Raw genomic sequence first — 14,870 nt, forward strand, 5'->3', positions numbered from 1 at the left:
TGCCATTCAGCAAGGTTTATTTTATTCTTTTACAGGCTCACATTTGATTTCTGAACAAAACGAGAGAATACTTGCAAGTGCTCTTTGCATAATAATAGAAATTATTCCAGCCATTACAGATGAAAGCTGGTTCATCGACTACACGCAAGACATTTACAATTACAGAATGTGTAAAAATTAGACGTCATCGTAACAACCATAATTAAGCGCAGCATTCCAGCATCGTTTAGCACTCATTTCCCCTTAAATACTTTTTTTTTTTTTTGTCTTTGTGTCGTCTTGGACTTACACTGACACCTAGCGGCTTGGATGCAGCATCATTTAAAATCAGAATTTTCAGTTTCAGATGCCGTTGTAGAAATGTAGTATTCATAGTCAGCCATGATTACTTTAATCAATGAGTGAAAGTGTCAAATAAAGCGAGTATATTCGGCTGGTCATGTGATTCTAACATGGCCGCCCCAATGTGCGGACCCTCTCCATGTAGAATAAAACAGCTTTAATAAGGTTACTGATATGACTGGAGTCTTCATTTTAATGTGAGTGATCATGATTTCTGACATATATTGCAAAATCACAATTCATGTCTTTAGGAGTTAAACTTTTTTAATGAGGAAAAAATTACTGAATGCACCTTTAAGCAAAAATGTAACTGTTGGATTCAAACAGTCTTTTTCTCTTTGGGATTGTTTGACTTACTGGTGTTTTTTACCCCATAATTGTAAAACCAGAAACAAAATACTCAATGGCTTTCATCCAAATATTATTTTGGCTTGTAAACAGTTTTGCTGTAGTAACTGAGCAAAAACAAACAAAAGTTATAATGGGTGAATCTCACGAAACCTGTAAAGAACATTTTGATTTTGGTCATATTTCACACAAAATTCAAAAACAAGAAATACGAAAATGAAGCCTATATTTAGGACCATTATAATGTTTAGCATTGTGACATTTTAATTAAGAAATTAACTCTCAATACCGTAATGTGAAACAAGATATACTTTTTTCCCCTGCATGAATTACAATTGAAATCGTCGTTTATCGTATTTGTTCTCCTGCCTTTAAGCCGACTTTAATAAAATAATTTTCCACTGTATTGAAGTAATGAGAATCCAATCAGAAACCAATCATCATCTTGACGCATTACGGCGTCATTTTCTTTAAGCAAAATGTCCTTCCTTTTTTTATTTTTTTGGTTAAATATGACTTGAACATGATCTTGACAGGTTTTGTGAGATTCCCACATATAGTGTTTGGATTTACACATTAAAGGTCCAACTAGAACGTCTCTGACCTGTCAGTATTGGTCTGTGTGCGTCAGTCACTATGTCGACTTGGGTTAGCGTCTTCCGGTCTCAACGGTAGAGTTTCAATAAGTCACATTTAGTCTTAGATTAAAGGCTGATTTCCAAGCTTTGCTGACAGATTTTAAGAAACTAAATACAGTTCAGCCCAAATAATGAATGGAGGCCTAACCTGAACCACCATTATCCAAACTAAAAGTGCAAAGAAGCCAACTCCATCTTAGCGTCCATCTAGGCAACTCCACAGTGCTGGAGAAATTGCTATAGACTCTTATAGTTCATAAGACATTGAAAGATTCAATGGCTCTTGAGCGGCGGAGCTCTGTTGGTTCCAGCTGGCCTCAAGGCCAAGTCTATATTGAGGAAAACTGAGTAACACGCAGCATTGTCGACCATGCAAAACATGGTTTCAGTCTTGATTTTTCTCTCTCGTCCACTTGATCATGGTTTCTGGAGAGCGGTAGAGGAAGATGAGTTTGGAGTAGAGCTCTTCCTCCAGCTCCAGTTCTCCGGTTTCTCGCACCAGGAAAATGTCCATGCAGAGTTTGAGGATGCGGTCCACACATGGAAGCTCTTCAAACATGATGGAGTGAGAGATCTCGCTGAAAAAGCCTCGCACGAACTTGCCAATGACCAGCACCACTGACACATACAGTCCCATGATCCTACGAGAGGGGAAGAGCCTTGTTATTGGTTAAAACTAAAGGACACTTTTGGAAGAACTTAAAGGAATATTCTGGGTTCAGTACATGGAAGCTCTATGGACAACCTCTGTGACATGCTGTCGATTTTCATGGGTGTGGATTATGGTAATTGTGAATGAACATACACACGCCCACTATTTACGAATGTTTGGAATTCACTAACATACATACGTTTTACTAACAAATCTGGGGAGTGCGAAGCGTTTGAGAATCCGGCGGAAAGTTGTCGGGAAGGTCCATTTTACGCACAAATTTGCTCATATATTTACGAAAGACTCATGAATGAGGCCCATTGTGTTTTGAAAGTATAACTATAAAACGTAAGAATTCTACTTGTTAGCATGAGACTGGTGTGATAATAAAAACAACACTGAGCATTTGAAAAACCGTTGTTGCATAAATTGTTGCACTGTGCAGTGACAAATAATGCAAGAATGACTTTACAACAAATTATACATAAAATAGTTCTGCTCATGTTTCATCAATTTCCCATTATTGCAGTAAAAGTTATAATCCAATCTTTCATAACATCACCAGCTAAAAAAGGTTAGTTATTTTCATATCGCTATTTTCATGGCGAAAACGAATTAAAGTGTAATAAAAGATATAGTGATTAAATTATAATTATATAAATTATATTTGTAATTACTCTATTATAAAAACTTAAACTGATTCAAGACACACTGTTAAAAATAATCTCCTCAAAAGTGCAGGGATTAGAAACAAAATATATATATATTTTTTCGGTTCATTCTGAGCAGAAACTGTATTTTTTGCTCCGGCGTTCCACGACCACCTTTCCGAAGGGTAAACGGTTAGAATGGAATAAAATAACTTCTTTTTAAAATGACAGTACACTGTGCTAAGGGGTGCAGCTGCAATTTCCGTTTTCGATTACATCCTGCAAAAAATGCTGTTTGTTTTTTCGATTTTCGTTTTTGTTCCTTGAACTATTTTTAATCCTTGCCAACGCGTCCAGCTACAAACGTCACATTATTTTAACAAAAATTTTACATTTACATTTCCTCCCTTTTTTCTCCCAATTTGGAATGCCCAATTCCCAATGTGCTCTAGGTCCTCGTGGTGGCGTTGTGACTCGCGCATCTTATCACGTGGCTTGTTGAGCACGTTGCCATGGAGACATAGCGCGTGTGGCGGCTACGCGGCATCCACGCACAACTCACCACGCGCGAACCATATTATAGCGACCACAAGGAGTTTACCCCATGTGACTCTACTCTCCCTAGCAACCAGGCCAATTTGGTTGCTTAGGAGACCTGGCTGGAGTCACTCAGCACGCCCTGGGATTTGAGCTAGTGAACTCCAGGGGTGGGCGGTTTTACCAGTGAGCTCCCCAGGCCCCCTACATTTCTACTTTTAACCTTCCAGAACACTTACTCCATATACATCCATTGTAAATGCATTGATGTAAATGTGTCTTCTATTCTTTTTTTTCTATTTTACAAACTAAGAGAAGTTGATATTATTGACTGTGGTAGTCCTCAGCATGCCACAGATGCTGTCTTCAGTTGTAGATAACCCGGAATAGTCTTTTAACCATGTTTAATCAAACAAATTTAGGATAATTGAGTTTACAGTAAATCTGTATACTGAAGGAATCTACTGAAAGGACTGAAGGTGTTTTACCCGTATCCTGCTAGGAAGCCCAGACTTGGAGGGCTGACTTTGTCATTGAAGATGATCATGGGTAACACATCACACTCCCTGCAGTTTGCGATACTGATGTCCCACCATTCCTGAGCTCCAGTCTCATTCAGAGATCCAACTCTCATCAGCGAAAGAGTCACATCCTGATACCTCTCCTCACCACCTGCCCAAAACAATAGTATCCTTTTCCTTCATTAACTGCTCAACAGAAATAAATAAAATAATCATATTTAAAATATGTCTAACAGTGAGGAATGCTATTATTAAAAAAAAAAAAAAAGTGTATAATAAAATGCATTTTTAAAATATCTTCCATTCATTTGCAAGCAGAGAATACCTACATATAACAAAATAACACTTTGAAGAAAACTTGGTGTTCCCTGCACCCTTTTATGCCACATTCCACCGTTATGTAATGGATTCTGAGATTTCGTCAAAATAAAAATCGTTTTAAAAAAACTCAAAATGAATACGGAAGAACAAAGGATACCTTGTCATTTGTAAAAAATGTAGATGTTATTATGCCTTTTTAATATTTACAAAAGAGTCATCATGTGTACGTCCCGAAATACATCTCAATAATCATGTTCTTTTCCTGATACAGTGTCAAAGAATCGACAACATTTCCCCATCATGTCATGAAGTTGAATACTTTGAAAACTCTTTTGTTTGTATTTTCTTGTTTTGTCATTCACACCTCTTTTTTTGTCAAAAAACGATATTAAACTTTTTTTTTTTTATAGATATTTATCGCTTACCGTTATACAGCTGGTTGACTGGCTTTGCTTCAGCACCGTTGGGTGCTCGGATGTAGTTGGGAAACATCTGCGGCACAAGCCTATGAGAGAGAGTTACAGATACGATTAAAATCATTTCCAGAGAATAAAACCGAGATACATGACGAAAACTAAATGATAAAAGTCTAATTAATGAGTTTGGCCATTCCAGTAATTCGCTGTGAAGTGCTTGGTGTAATACGATTACAAAGCAATTCTTTACTGTAATTCCTTTTTTAGACAAAAAGTAATGTAATGAATTTCATTTTACATTTTTGTAATCACATTAACCTCGTACGACCCCCGCGTACACATGCGTGGACATTGTTCTTTGGCTTCGCTATATGCAACGCATAATTGTATTTCATTAAAACCAACTGATCTCAGTTCAGGAGACTCTGTGCTGTCATTAAAGGGTTGTGACAAAACAACATGGCGCCAACCACAGCAGAGTTTGTCTTTGGGAGAAACGCCAACAAAACTACATCTGGTAAGAAACCTAATTACGTTTTTACATTGAAACCTGCTTGAGTCAAAAGATTAGAGTCTCTAGTTTCATCCGATATGCCATTTTTTAAATTTGAGTGATTTATCGTGAAACGCCACACTGCTAAACACAATGTACACTAATGTGTACAATAGCACAAGGTTTTCATTAGAAATCCTATATTCACTGTTCATTATCACATTGAGAATCAATGGATGCATCCAAAAGCTGAAAAATGTTGCTTTCAGAGACTTTATATGGAGTTAGGATGAAATTAAGGTGCATTTTGAACTTTTTTGAGACCGGTGCAAACAGACAGCACACTGGAGGTTAAGTCATTCACTAAATAGGGAGCAAGGGAGCATCCTATTACTTTCCTATGCAGCTAAGTGCATTCAATCCTAAAGTCCAACCAAAAGTTCAGTTTCAGGCTGCAGATGATATTTGGCCACTCAACATGTTTGGCAGACCTGAGACAATGATAATCAGTATATACTGTAGATTCAGAAATGATCATGTATAATTTTATTTTAACATGGTTGGCAGTGATTGGATGATGCTGGACATTACTTTGAATCAGAATAAATTATGATAATTTCTGATGTAATGTCTGTAACGTCTCAAAAACATGAATAACCAACACTCCTGGAAACATAATAAACTACTTTGATGTAATACAATCTGACTATCTATAGCTTGGTATTATTTAAAATTTCACAACTTAGTCTCACTGTCCGCATATGTGGACATCGATTTTTAGGAAAACTATTTGCTCTAGATGTTTTAATTTTTTGCATGTTTATAATGTGCTATTAGTTACAAATATAAAAGGGAAATGGAAAATGCACACAGCAGTCACGCTCGGGTCTCAGGAGGTTAAAGTTAATGACTTTCAATTTAGTTATATTTATATTACTTGGGTTGCACATATTTAAAAAAATAAATATTATTTACTTGCAGGGGAGTGAATCTTTTCAATTCACGATTCATGTTTTTGTTTAGATTCAAACCGATTTTTTGCAAGTTCGGGATGATTCGATCCAAGATGCATTGAAATTCGATTCAATTAACTATTCGATTCTGTGTTTTTTTAAAATGCATTTAAAGGATTCTTTAAATACTTCCCCTAACAAATAGAAATAAAAATAAAAAGACAAACTTTAAAATTAAACACTGAGTTCGGGGCACCCACTCAGTGGAAACGCTGCACAGGTGCCCCATGGGTGATACTGAGTGTACGTGTGACAAAGGATGAGGACGAGGCTATTTTAATATATATAAACCAGGGACGAGATGCCACAAATGCGTTTAAAAGTAATGTGATTAGTAATGCGATTACTTTTTCCATGAAGTATTAAAAAAGAAGCGCGATGTGATAACAATTTTAGATAAGTAATTAGTAATCTGTAGTGGATTACTTTTCGCTTAGTCAATACTAATGCTATGGCTTACAATGATGTTCTAAAGAATTCTCAATTTGTATATTAGCTGCAATAGTTTGTCAAAACTTACGCAGGATCCTTGCGACTGCCCAACAGCAGTGAGGCCAGATCTGCTCGAACCGGGTTCCCCGGCGCCAGATTGATGGTGTGCTTGTCGTAAGTGTGTTCCACTGTCCCACCCTTGCCCAGATCCCTTTTAGAAACAAACACACACACAGAAACCTCATTTACTATTGCAGTACAAGATTATTATCTTTAATTAAAAGTATTTTCAATATTTTCCAAAATTATTATTTATGCACCTTTAAAATGAATTAAAACTAAACCAGAACACAATATGAAAGCAAAATAAAGACTAGTGCAATAATAACCCAGTTGCAGGTTTAATGCAGAACCACATTCGGACTGACCTTTGGAAGTTCCAGTCCAGACGTAAGGTCATATCACTGCTGCCGAGCAGTTCTTTGATTAGTTCCTGTCTGCTCGGAGGGCTTATTCTCCACACTGACCCTGAGCTGCCCTCAATGTTAGCTTTGACGATGTCTTCATAGCTGTACAAGGTAATGAACTGCATAGCCACCTGTAGAAGAATCGTCAGGTTTACGGCATTACGCCTTTGGCAGCAAGTGTATCCTGTTATATTTTGAAGAGGTGGATTACCAGATACAGATTCTGCCTTGTTTTAAAATCAATAAGACTCGGGAGACCTGGGTAGCTCAGCGAGTAAAGACGCTGACTACCACCCCTGGAGTCGCGAGTTCGAATCCAGGGCGTGCTGAGTAACTCCAGCCAGGTCTCCTAAGCAACCAAATTGGCCCGGATGCTAGGGAGGGTAGAGTCACATGGGGTAGCCTCCTCGTGGTCGCTATAATGTGGTTCTCGCTCTCAGTGGGGCGCGTGGCGAGTTGTGCGTGGATGCCGTGGAGAATAGCGTGAAGCCTCCACACGTGCTATGTCTCCGTGGTAACGCACTCAACAAGCCACGTGATAAGATGCGCGGATTGACGTCTCAGATGCGGAGGCAACTGAGATTCGTCCTTCGCCACCCAGGTTGAGGTGAGTCACTACGCCACCACAAGGACTTAGAGCGCATTGGGAATTGGGGAGAAAAAATCTATTAGACTCGAAAGGGGTGCACACATACAGGATGCATTATTGCTTTATATCTGTTATATTTTTTAATTGTTAGTCACACGTCAGTTGGACATTGTTGGCCGTTTTCTGGCGTTTTATGCAAATTTCTTCAACGATGTTAAAACAGTTTTCTACTTTCATAATAGATTTGTGACATCCTTGGTCCTCATCCTTTTTATTATGAATTATTTTATTTACACTTTTTTTTTTTTATATTTAGTTTATTAGTACTTTTTAATATTATTATTTCAAAGGCAGTTTGGTTTGGGAAAATTGGGGAAAGAGGGTTTAAAAAATGTAGATGGGTCAATGACGTGACGCTCATTTCTTTGTCCATGACTAATCAATTATTAAAAAATATATTACAAATGCAATTCACACAGAACAATTGCTTGAACACACCAAGACATTATTTTGTCATATTAAATATCAATATTTTGACATTTTTGTGAAAACGCTAATTTTGTTCAGGTCATTTGGTCTAACCATGAGAACACTTCTTGAAATTCAGGATATTGGTAAAAAATATTTTTCACATTTAAACAAATAAATTATTAAACTCTGCACACTCATGTGTTCAAGGTGCAAGGAAACTATTTTAATACCGTTTACTTGATGGTTACACCACATGACATTTTTAGGTAGAAAATGCTATAAATGTTTTTTCAAAAAGTTAAAAAACATGAACTTAAAGATTACATGTCTATGAACTTGACACGTGTTTTAACATAGATTTTTAAAATATTTCTATTTTTTATCACCTTGGACAACCTTATTTGTCAGTGACTCAGATATTACCGCAAATGTTTTTACAAATAAAATATATATATTTTTAATTTATGCAGCACATCGTATTAATGTCATTTTTAAAAGATTAACCAATGAGAAGTTTTATAGTCTTCTGTCTATAAAAAAAAATTAAAGGCTGTCAATCGATTACAATTTTTAGCCAAATTATTGCATGACTTGCCAATTTATTAATCAAATGAATTGCATTAATCATCTTTTTTTTTTTTTTTTCTTTTTCTCCCAATTTGGAATGCCCAATTCCCAATATGCTTTTTTTAAGTCCTCGTGGTCACGTAGTGATTCACCTCAGTCCGGGTGGTGGAGGATGAATCCCAGTTGCCTCCGCATCTGGGACCGTCAACCCACGCATCTTATCACGTGGCTTGCGGAGCGCGTTGCCACGGAGACATAGCGCATGTGGAGGCTTCACGCCACCCACCGCGACAACCACGCTCAACTCACCACGCGCTCCACTGAGAACGAACCACATTATAGCGACCACGAGGAGGTTACCCCATGTGACTCTACCCTCCCTAGCAACCGGGCCAATTTGGTTGCTTAGGAGACCTGGCTAGAGTCACTCAGCACGCCCTGGGATTCGAACTCGCGAACTCTAGGGGTGGTAGCCAGTGTATTTTACTACTGAGCTACCCAGGCACCTGCATTAATCATCATTTGCTGAGAAAGTCCTCCAAATATTGATAATTCAATATAAATAATTGTGAATATAATGTGTAGGGCCTATAATACATATCATAATTCCGATCGAAGTATCTTGCAATATTGTGACAGATGAGTAAAGCATTGATTAGACTATACAAAATGTGGCTATTGTTTGTTTTATATTATTGTTTATATTATTGAACAAGTCCACACCCATCCATTCTGCAATTGAGTTCATCAATCTTTTCAGTTCTCACGGCGTTATTTCTAATTGTCGTGTATTTACATGTGCGTCAGAAGGACACTTTTGGAGCATCTCACTGGTTTTCAGCGTTTTTAGGATGCTGTGTCAATTTAAAAGTAGTTGAAACTTATAAAACCACGCCTCAAGCTTGAATTGCTCCAATAATAGGACAGTACGTACATTTATTACAGTATTTTCGTACGGGTCAGGAGGCGCGATTAATTGCGTTAATATCTTTAAAGCGTTATTTTATATAATTTATTACACTAAATCGATGCATTAAATCTACAGCCCTAGTTAAAATCTTAATTATGGGTAACTGAAAAAAAAGTACAGGTACATGAGGTTACAAAACTGGACTGAACTCGGACAGTCAACATGAACTGCGCTGATGATGACATCTGCATCACACGCACTGTGAACGAGACGTAGCAGCATGCGGAAAACCAAAGTATACTTTAGCCTTTATGTGTGATGGCAGTCATTAGTGAGTGTGATATATAAATGGTGACGGCCACTTACAGCATTTTTTTCAAACTGGCTGGTGAGTTGATTGTAGTCGTGCTCGGTGAAAGGCTGAATGGACTGCTGCTGTACACTCATCGTAAATAAAGGCTGAGAAAAGACAAGCCAATGCAATGCAATGCAAATATTTTAATGATCACAGAAATATTGTGATGGTTTTGCATATTATGACACCCTCAAATGAAATGTGAATTTTTTTACCTCATAACCTCCAAGCTTCACTGTGACTGTGACATCAATAGGATGGTTAACCACGCCTACTACAGATTTAACCAATGAGATGAAGAGTAGAGGGAACCAGATGATGCAAATGAGGAAGAAAATGATAAGGCCACCCATCCCATACTTGACAATCTTCTTTTTCTTTTGTCCTTTTGGCTGAGGATATTTCTGAAAAGAGAGTTTTACAAAGCCCAATTATTTTGGATAATCATATCTGACGCTAATTTTTTATCGACATCAAGATTTTATTATAAAGGAATTTATAAGGGACATTTTTAAAAGAACAAATATTTCATGCAGTCATTAAATGCTGCCATTACAATAATAATTGTGTAAAAATAGTTTTAGATATAATATAGCATGTCACACTTCAGGACTTCCCAAAAGTTTTTCATGTCAGCTACCCATAATAAAGATAATGTATATATAATAATTTATTTTATTATAATAACAGAATTAAATAATTAACATAAATATTGCTGATAAAGTATACACTTTAGGGATGTCCCGATACCATATTTTTGAGAACGAGTAGGAGTACAGATACTTCCTTTTCGGTACTCGCCGAGACGATACCTGTTTTTTGTTTTTCTGAATTCCATATCAAGTGTTTGTTTCAGTTTTATCATCAAAATGGTGTTTAACCCTTTAAGCTCTGAAGGTGTTTTTAAAGATCTCCCGTTTCAATGGCATACCCAAAAAAGGGTAAAGTGTTTGGTATCATTTAAAAAAAAAAAACTTTTTAAAGTATTTAATGATATAGATTATTAAACATTCTGAGACTCTAAGCCTAAGAAACTGCTAAAAAATTTACTTTTTTTTTCTTATTTTTCTGATTTGACAATATATATCTCTGGGTGTAAATAAGGTGGCTCCGAAAAACTGTTTTTATTTTGTTTCCAGTCATGTCACCTGTATCTGCGAAAAATGTTGTGTTGATACGACAAAGCAATCAAAAGTTATAGCCTTACAAAAATAATTTATCATCATCTCCAAGTGTCCAAAAGCCTCTCCAAACAAATAAAACATAATAATTGTACATAAGAACTAATTACACATGCAAACACAACAATGACTAAAGGTTTGCATAGCATGCTGACATGATTTTAGTAATGAGATTTCACAGAATGAGTGCCATTTGACTCAATGAGTCTGCATCGAGTTTGTGTCATTTACATGGCGCCATCTCCTGGTGACCATATGTAACATTGTGCTTCGTGTGGAATATCCAGTGATCTACGCATCCAATTACCTTGTGTATGGGCTTATTTGATATTTTATGTTCCATTTGTTTTTTCTGAAGTTATAAGTGAAAACGCGGCATATCCGCAACATCAACATAATTGTCCAAGACATATACTTAGCTATTACTCGCTATATTTTTGTCTGTGAGTAAAACAAATAGGCTGGTTGTTTTCTACACTTTGAGAGCTTTCCAACAACATATGACACATCAGATCAGTTTTATGTTTTTACTGATTGCAATAATATGTACAGTACAATTTTTTTAAATAAATTATCTCAATGGAACACTTCTGACTTGTCTGCAAATTTCAAAGCACTTGTTCAGTTTTGGTCATAATGTCTACATGCATTGTAAAGAAGAGCTTCTAAGCTTTCAAACAATACCTATTTTGTGTTGGTCAACTCGACTGTAGTTGTTAATATTTTGATCTGGAATATTTAATCAGAGCTTAAAGGATTAGTTCACCCAATAATGAAAATTGTCTTGAAATGACCTAACGCTCACGTGATGTTCATTCCTCTTTTGTAAACAAAGCGCGCGCTTCCGACTTCTCGCTTGAATGCAACATCACGCTAACATCACGCGATGGGCCGACTGCTAGCAGGAACCGTTTTTTAAAAGTTAATAAAAGTTTAATTATCGATTTATTTTTACACAAACCTATCGATTTGCATCAGAAGACATTCACTGATCGACTGGAGTCATGTGGATTACTTTTATGCTGCCTAAATATGCCTTTTGGACCATCAAACAGCCAGCAGCTTCATGGCACCCATTCACTTTCATTGCATGGACATACAGAGCTTAAATGTGCTTATAAAAATGTTCATTTCGGTTCTGCTGAAGAATGAAAGACATACACATTTTGGGTAAAATATTCCATTAAAGGGTTAAATAAATGAATAAAATAAAACTTTAATCAAATGAAAACAGAACAATTAATTTTCAACATAATATTTTTATCAAATGAATTAACAATCCAAAATTCAACATTGCAATTATTATTATCAAACAAAGTGCTGTGTAACAGAGAATCACAGAGAAGCAACAGAGATATTGCTCGAAAATTATACAATAACTGTTGATTTATTATTAGTAGTAGTAGTACAGTGAATATTACATAACTATACAGTAGAGATATATTTAGTTTTTTTTCCCCATTTAAATTTAGCTTTTATTTTGGCAGAAGCTTTTAATTTGAAGCCCTTTCCATTTCTGTGTGTTCTGAAGGTAGCTTCTCCCTTCCAGAAAAGCCAGTTGCTATACATGTCCCAGTGTGATTATAAAAATGAAAAAGGCTGCTATTTAATGAAATAAAACTGTAGTCTGTATGTGCCTCATGCTACAAAGTGAATTAGCGCTCTGCTCACTGTCATCTGATACAAACAAGGTGTGCGATGCTCATGATGATGATTTCCTCGGTATGAGCGAAGGAGCTCTAAAAGATATAAGCAGCCGGCATCAGCACAACACCGGCTCCACACATTCACAAGCACTCCCATTTGAAGTGTGCAGCACATGCAAACTTAGATATTTATTTCATTAAATTGCAGCCTTAGCAGTTTAATAATCACACTAGGAGATAATGTGATTATAATTTGTGCACTGGATGTTTACATAATGACATTCGTACGTCAGATGGTATCGGTTTTTGTCTTTGAGCATTTTTACGAGCACAAGTACGTGAGTGCAGTATCGGAACCGATTCTGATACCAGTATCAGGACATCCCTAATACATTTGACTTTATCCAAAATCTGAGGTAAGGTCTAAATTTTTAAGGAGCTAAAAGGACTGCTACCTTCTCGGTCTCACGGCTACATTTGATGATGAAGATATTGGCGTAGATGTCCTCCACACACATCCAATCGGACAGAGACAATGTGGTATCGGTCCAAACCCAGTCCATTACTGCTCGAAGCTCCACTAAAAAGGGAACAAGGCGAAACCTGAGGAAAAACGAGCAAATGTCTCCAAATGGCACAGTCTTCAAACCTCACTGGCTTCATTGCAACCAATCATGAAATAAATCTTAAAAAAGGACATTCAAATATGAAGAACAGGAAGTACCCACCCTTGGAAGAGGAAGAGATTGAGATGGTTGTATTTCTTGGTGAGGACGTTTCCAAGGATGCGTGTCGGGTAGCCGCAGCGGATCTGATATGCTGACAACGTGAAGTAGATGCACTTGAAAAAATACCAGAGCTGGGCCACCGAGTTATGATTGAACATCCTGCGAACATGAACAGAACAATATTCTCTTTGAAAATCTCTCACTTGTCTAAAGTGTTTGATCTCAGTGGCAGAGATGGTCTGTTGACATGAGCACTCAAGAGACAGACATTCATTTTCAACAGCTGAGAATTTGGATCAAACATACATTTTTATCAACAAGTCACTTCATTATGAATTTCTGTGCTCAAAACGAACAAATACACCTACTGGATATCTTATTTATCCAGCTGAAACCAGCTTAAAGGAGTAGTTTAAAGTTCTCAAGATGTTTTGGTAGCTGGTCAAACGTGGCCAAATCTCACCAGCTTGATTAAGATGTCCTACTCAGTGAAGACCAGCAAAAAAACATACATGTAACACCAGATACCACTTGGTTTTAGCTGGATTTCCCAGCAGGGTAAGCCTCCTCTCCCTCACCTCTCGGTGACAGCAGGAAGGATGAAGAACATCCAGAGGTGGATTCCAAACACCAGCAACACCTGGAAGATGAGCTTTCCCAGGATGCTCTTCCGCAGGTAGAGAGCACGATCAATGATCATGGTGCTGAACTGAATGAGAAGCATGACGAGAAACGCCTCTGGAACCTGATCTTCAGACAGAGATGAAGCGATATCTGCTGCAGCGGAGTGTTTCTTAAACAGAGAGAACATTTAATAATCACACCCGCACTGAACCGAGGCAAATCACTTTTTTTGAATCACTTACAGTGGCAAGAAAAAGTATGTGAACCCTTTGGTGTAGCTGATTTTCTGCATGAATTGGTCATAAAATGTGATCTCATCTTTATCAAAGTCACAAGTATAGACAAACAAAATGGTACTTAAGCTAACAACACAAACATTTTTAATCTTCCATGTCTTTATTGAACACATCCCATTAAACATTCACAGTGTTCTGGAAAAAGTAAGTGAACCCTTGTATGTATTAACTGGTCGATCCTCCTTTGGCAGCAATAACATCAACCAAGCATTTCCGGTAGCTGCGGATTAGACCTGCACAACCTTCAGAAGGAATTTTGGACCATTCTTCCTTACAGAACTGCTTCAGTTCAGCCATATTCTTAGGATGTCTGATGTGAACGGCTCTCTTGAGGTCATTCCACAGCATCTCTATTGGGTTAAGGTCTGGGCTCTGATTGGCGACTCCAAAAGGTGGATTTTCTTTTATTGAAGCCATTCTGTAGGGGATTTACACTGGTGGCCAAAAGTTGGGGAAAATGTACAGATTTTGCTCTTATGGAAGGAAATTGGTACTTTTATTCACCAAAGTGGCATTCAACGGATCACAATGTATAGTCAGTACATTAATAACATGAAAAATTACTATTACAATTTGAAAAACTTCTTAAACTACTTCAAAACTCTCATCAAAAAAATCCTCCACGTGCAGCAATAACAGCTTTGCAGATCCTTGGCATTCTAGCTGTCAGTTT

General features: G+C 37.1%; 1 protein-coding gene across 1 annotated transcript in view; it reads right to left on the reverse strand.

Moving 5' to 3' along the window:
• The window catches only part of LOC127454009 (piezo-type mechanosensitive ion channel component 1-like), a 141,822-nt gene continuing 126,952 nt past the window's right edge, over positions 1-14,870 (reverse strand). The window contains exons 42-51 of the mRNA XM_051720917.1: positions 13,856-14,070; positions 13,278-13,436; positions 13,005-13,152; positions 9,938-10,126; positions 9,734-9,826; positions 6,792-6,961; positions 6,452-6,574; positions 4,435-4,514; positions 3,656-3,839; positions 1-1,969 (exon numbers count right to left, since the gene is read on the reverse strand). Coding sequence (XP_051576877.1) covers positions 1,714-1,969; positions 3,656-3,839; positions 4,435-4,514; positions 6,452-6,574; positions 6,792-6,961; positions 9,734-9,826; positions 9,938-10,126; positions 13,005-13,152; positions 13,278-13,436; positions 13,856-14,070 — 1,617 coding nt within the window. The 3' untranslated portion in view covers positions 1-1,713. The remainder of the gene's footprint in view (positions 1,970-3,655; positions 3,840-4,434; positions 4,515-6,451; positions 6,575-6,791; positions 6,962-9,733; positions 9,827-9,937; positions 10,127-13,004; positions 13,153-13,277; positions 13,437-13,855; positions 14,071-14,870) is intronic.

The sequence above is a fragment of the Myxocyprinus asiaticus genome, chromosome 2, assembly GCF_019703515.2.
Source record: "Myxocyprinus asiaticus isolate MX2 ecotype Aquarium Trade chromosome 2, UBuf_Myxa_2, whole genome shotgun sequence".
NCBI lineage: Eukaryota > Metazoa > Chordata > Actinopteri > Cypriniformes > Catostomidae > Myxocyprinus > Myxocyprinus asiaticus.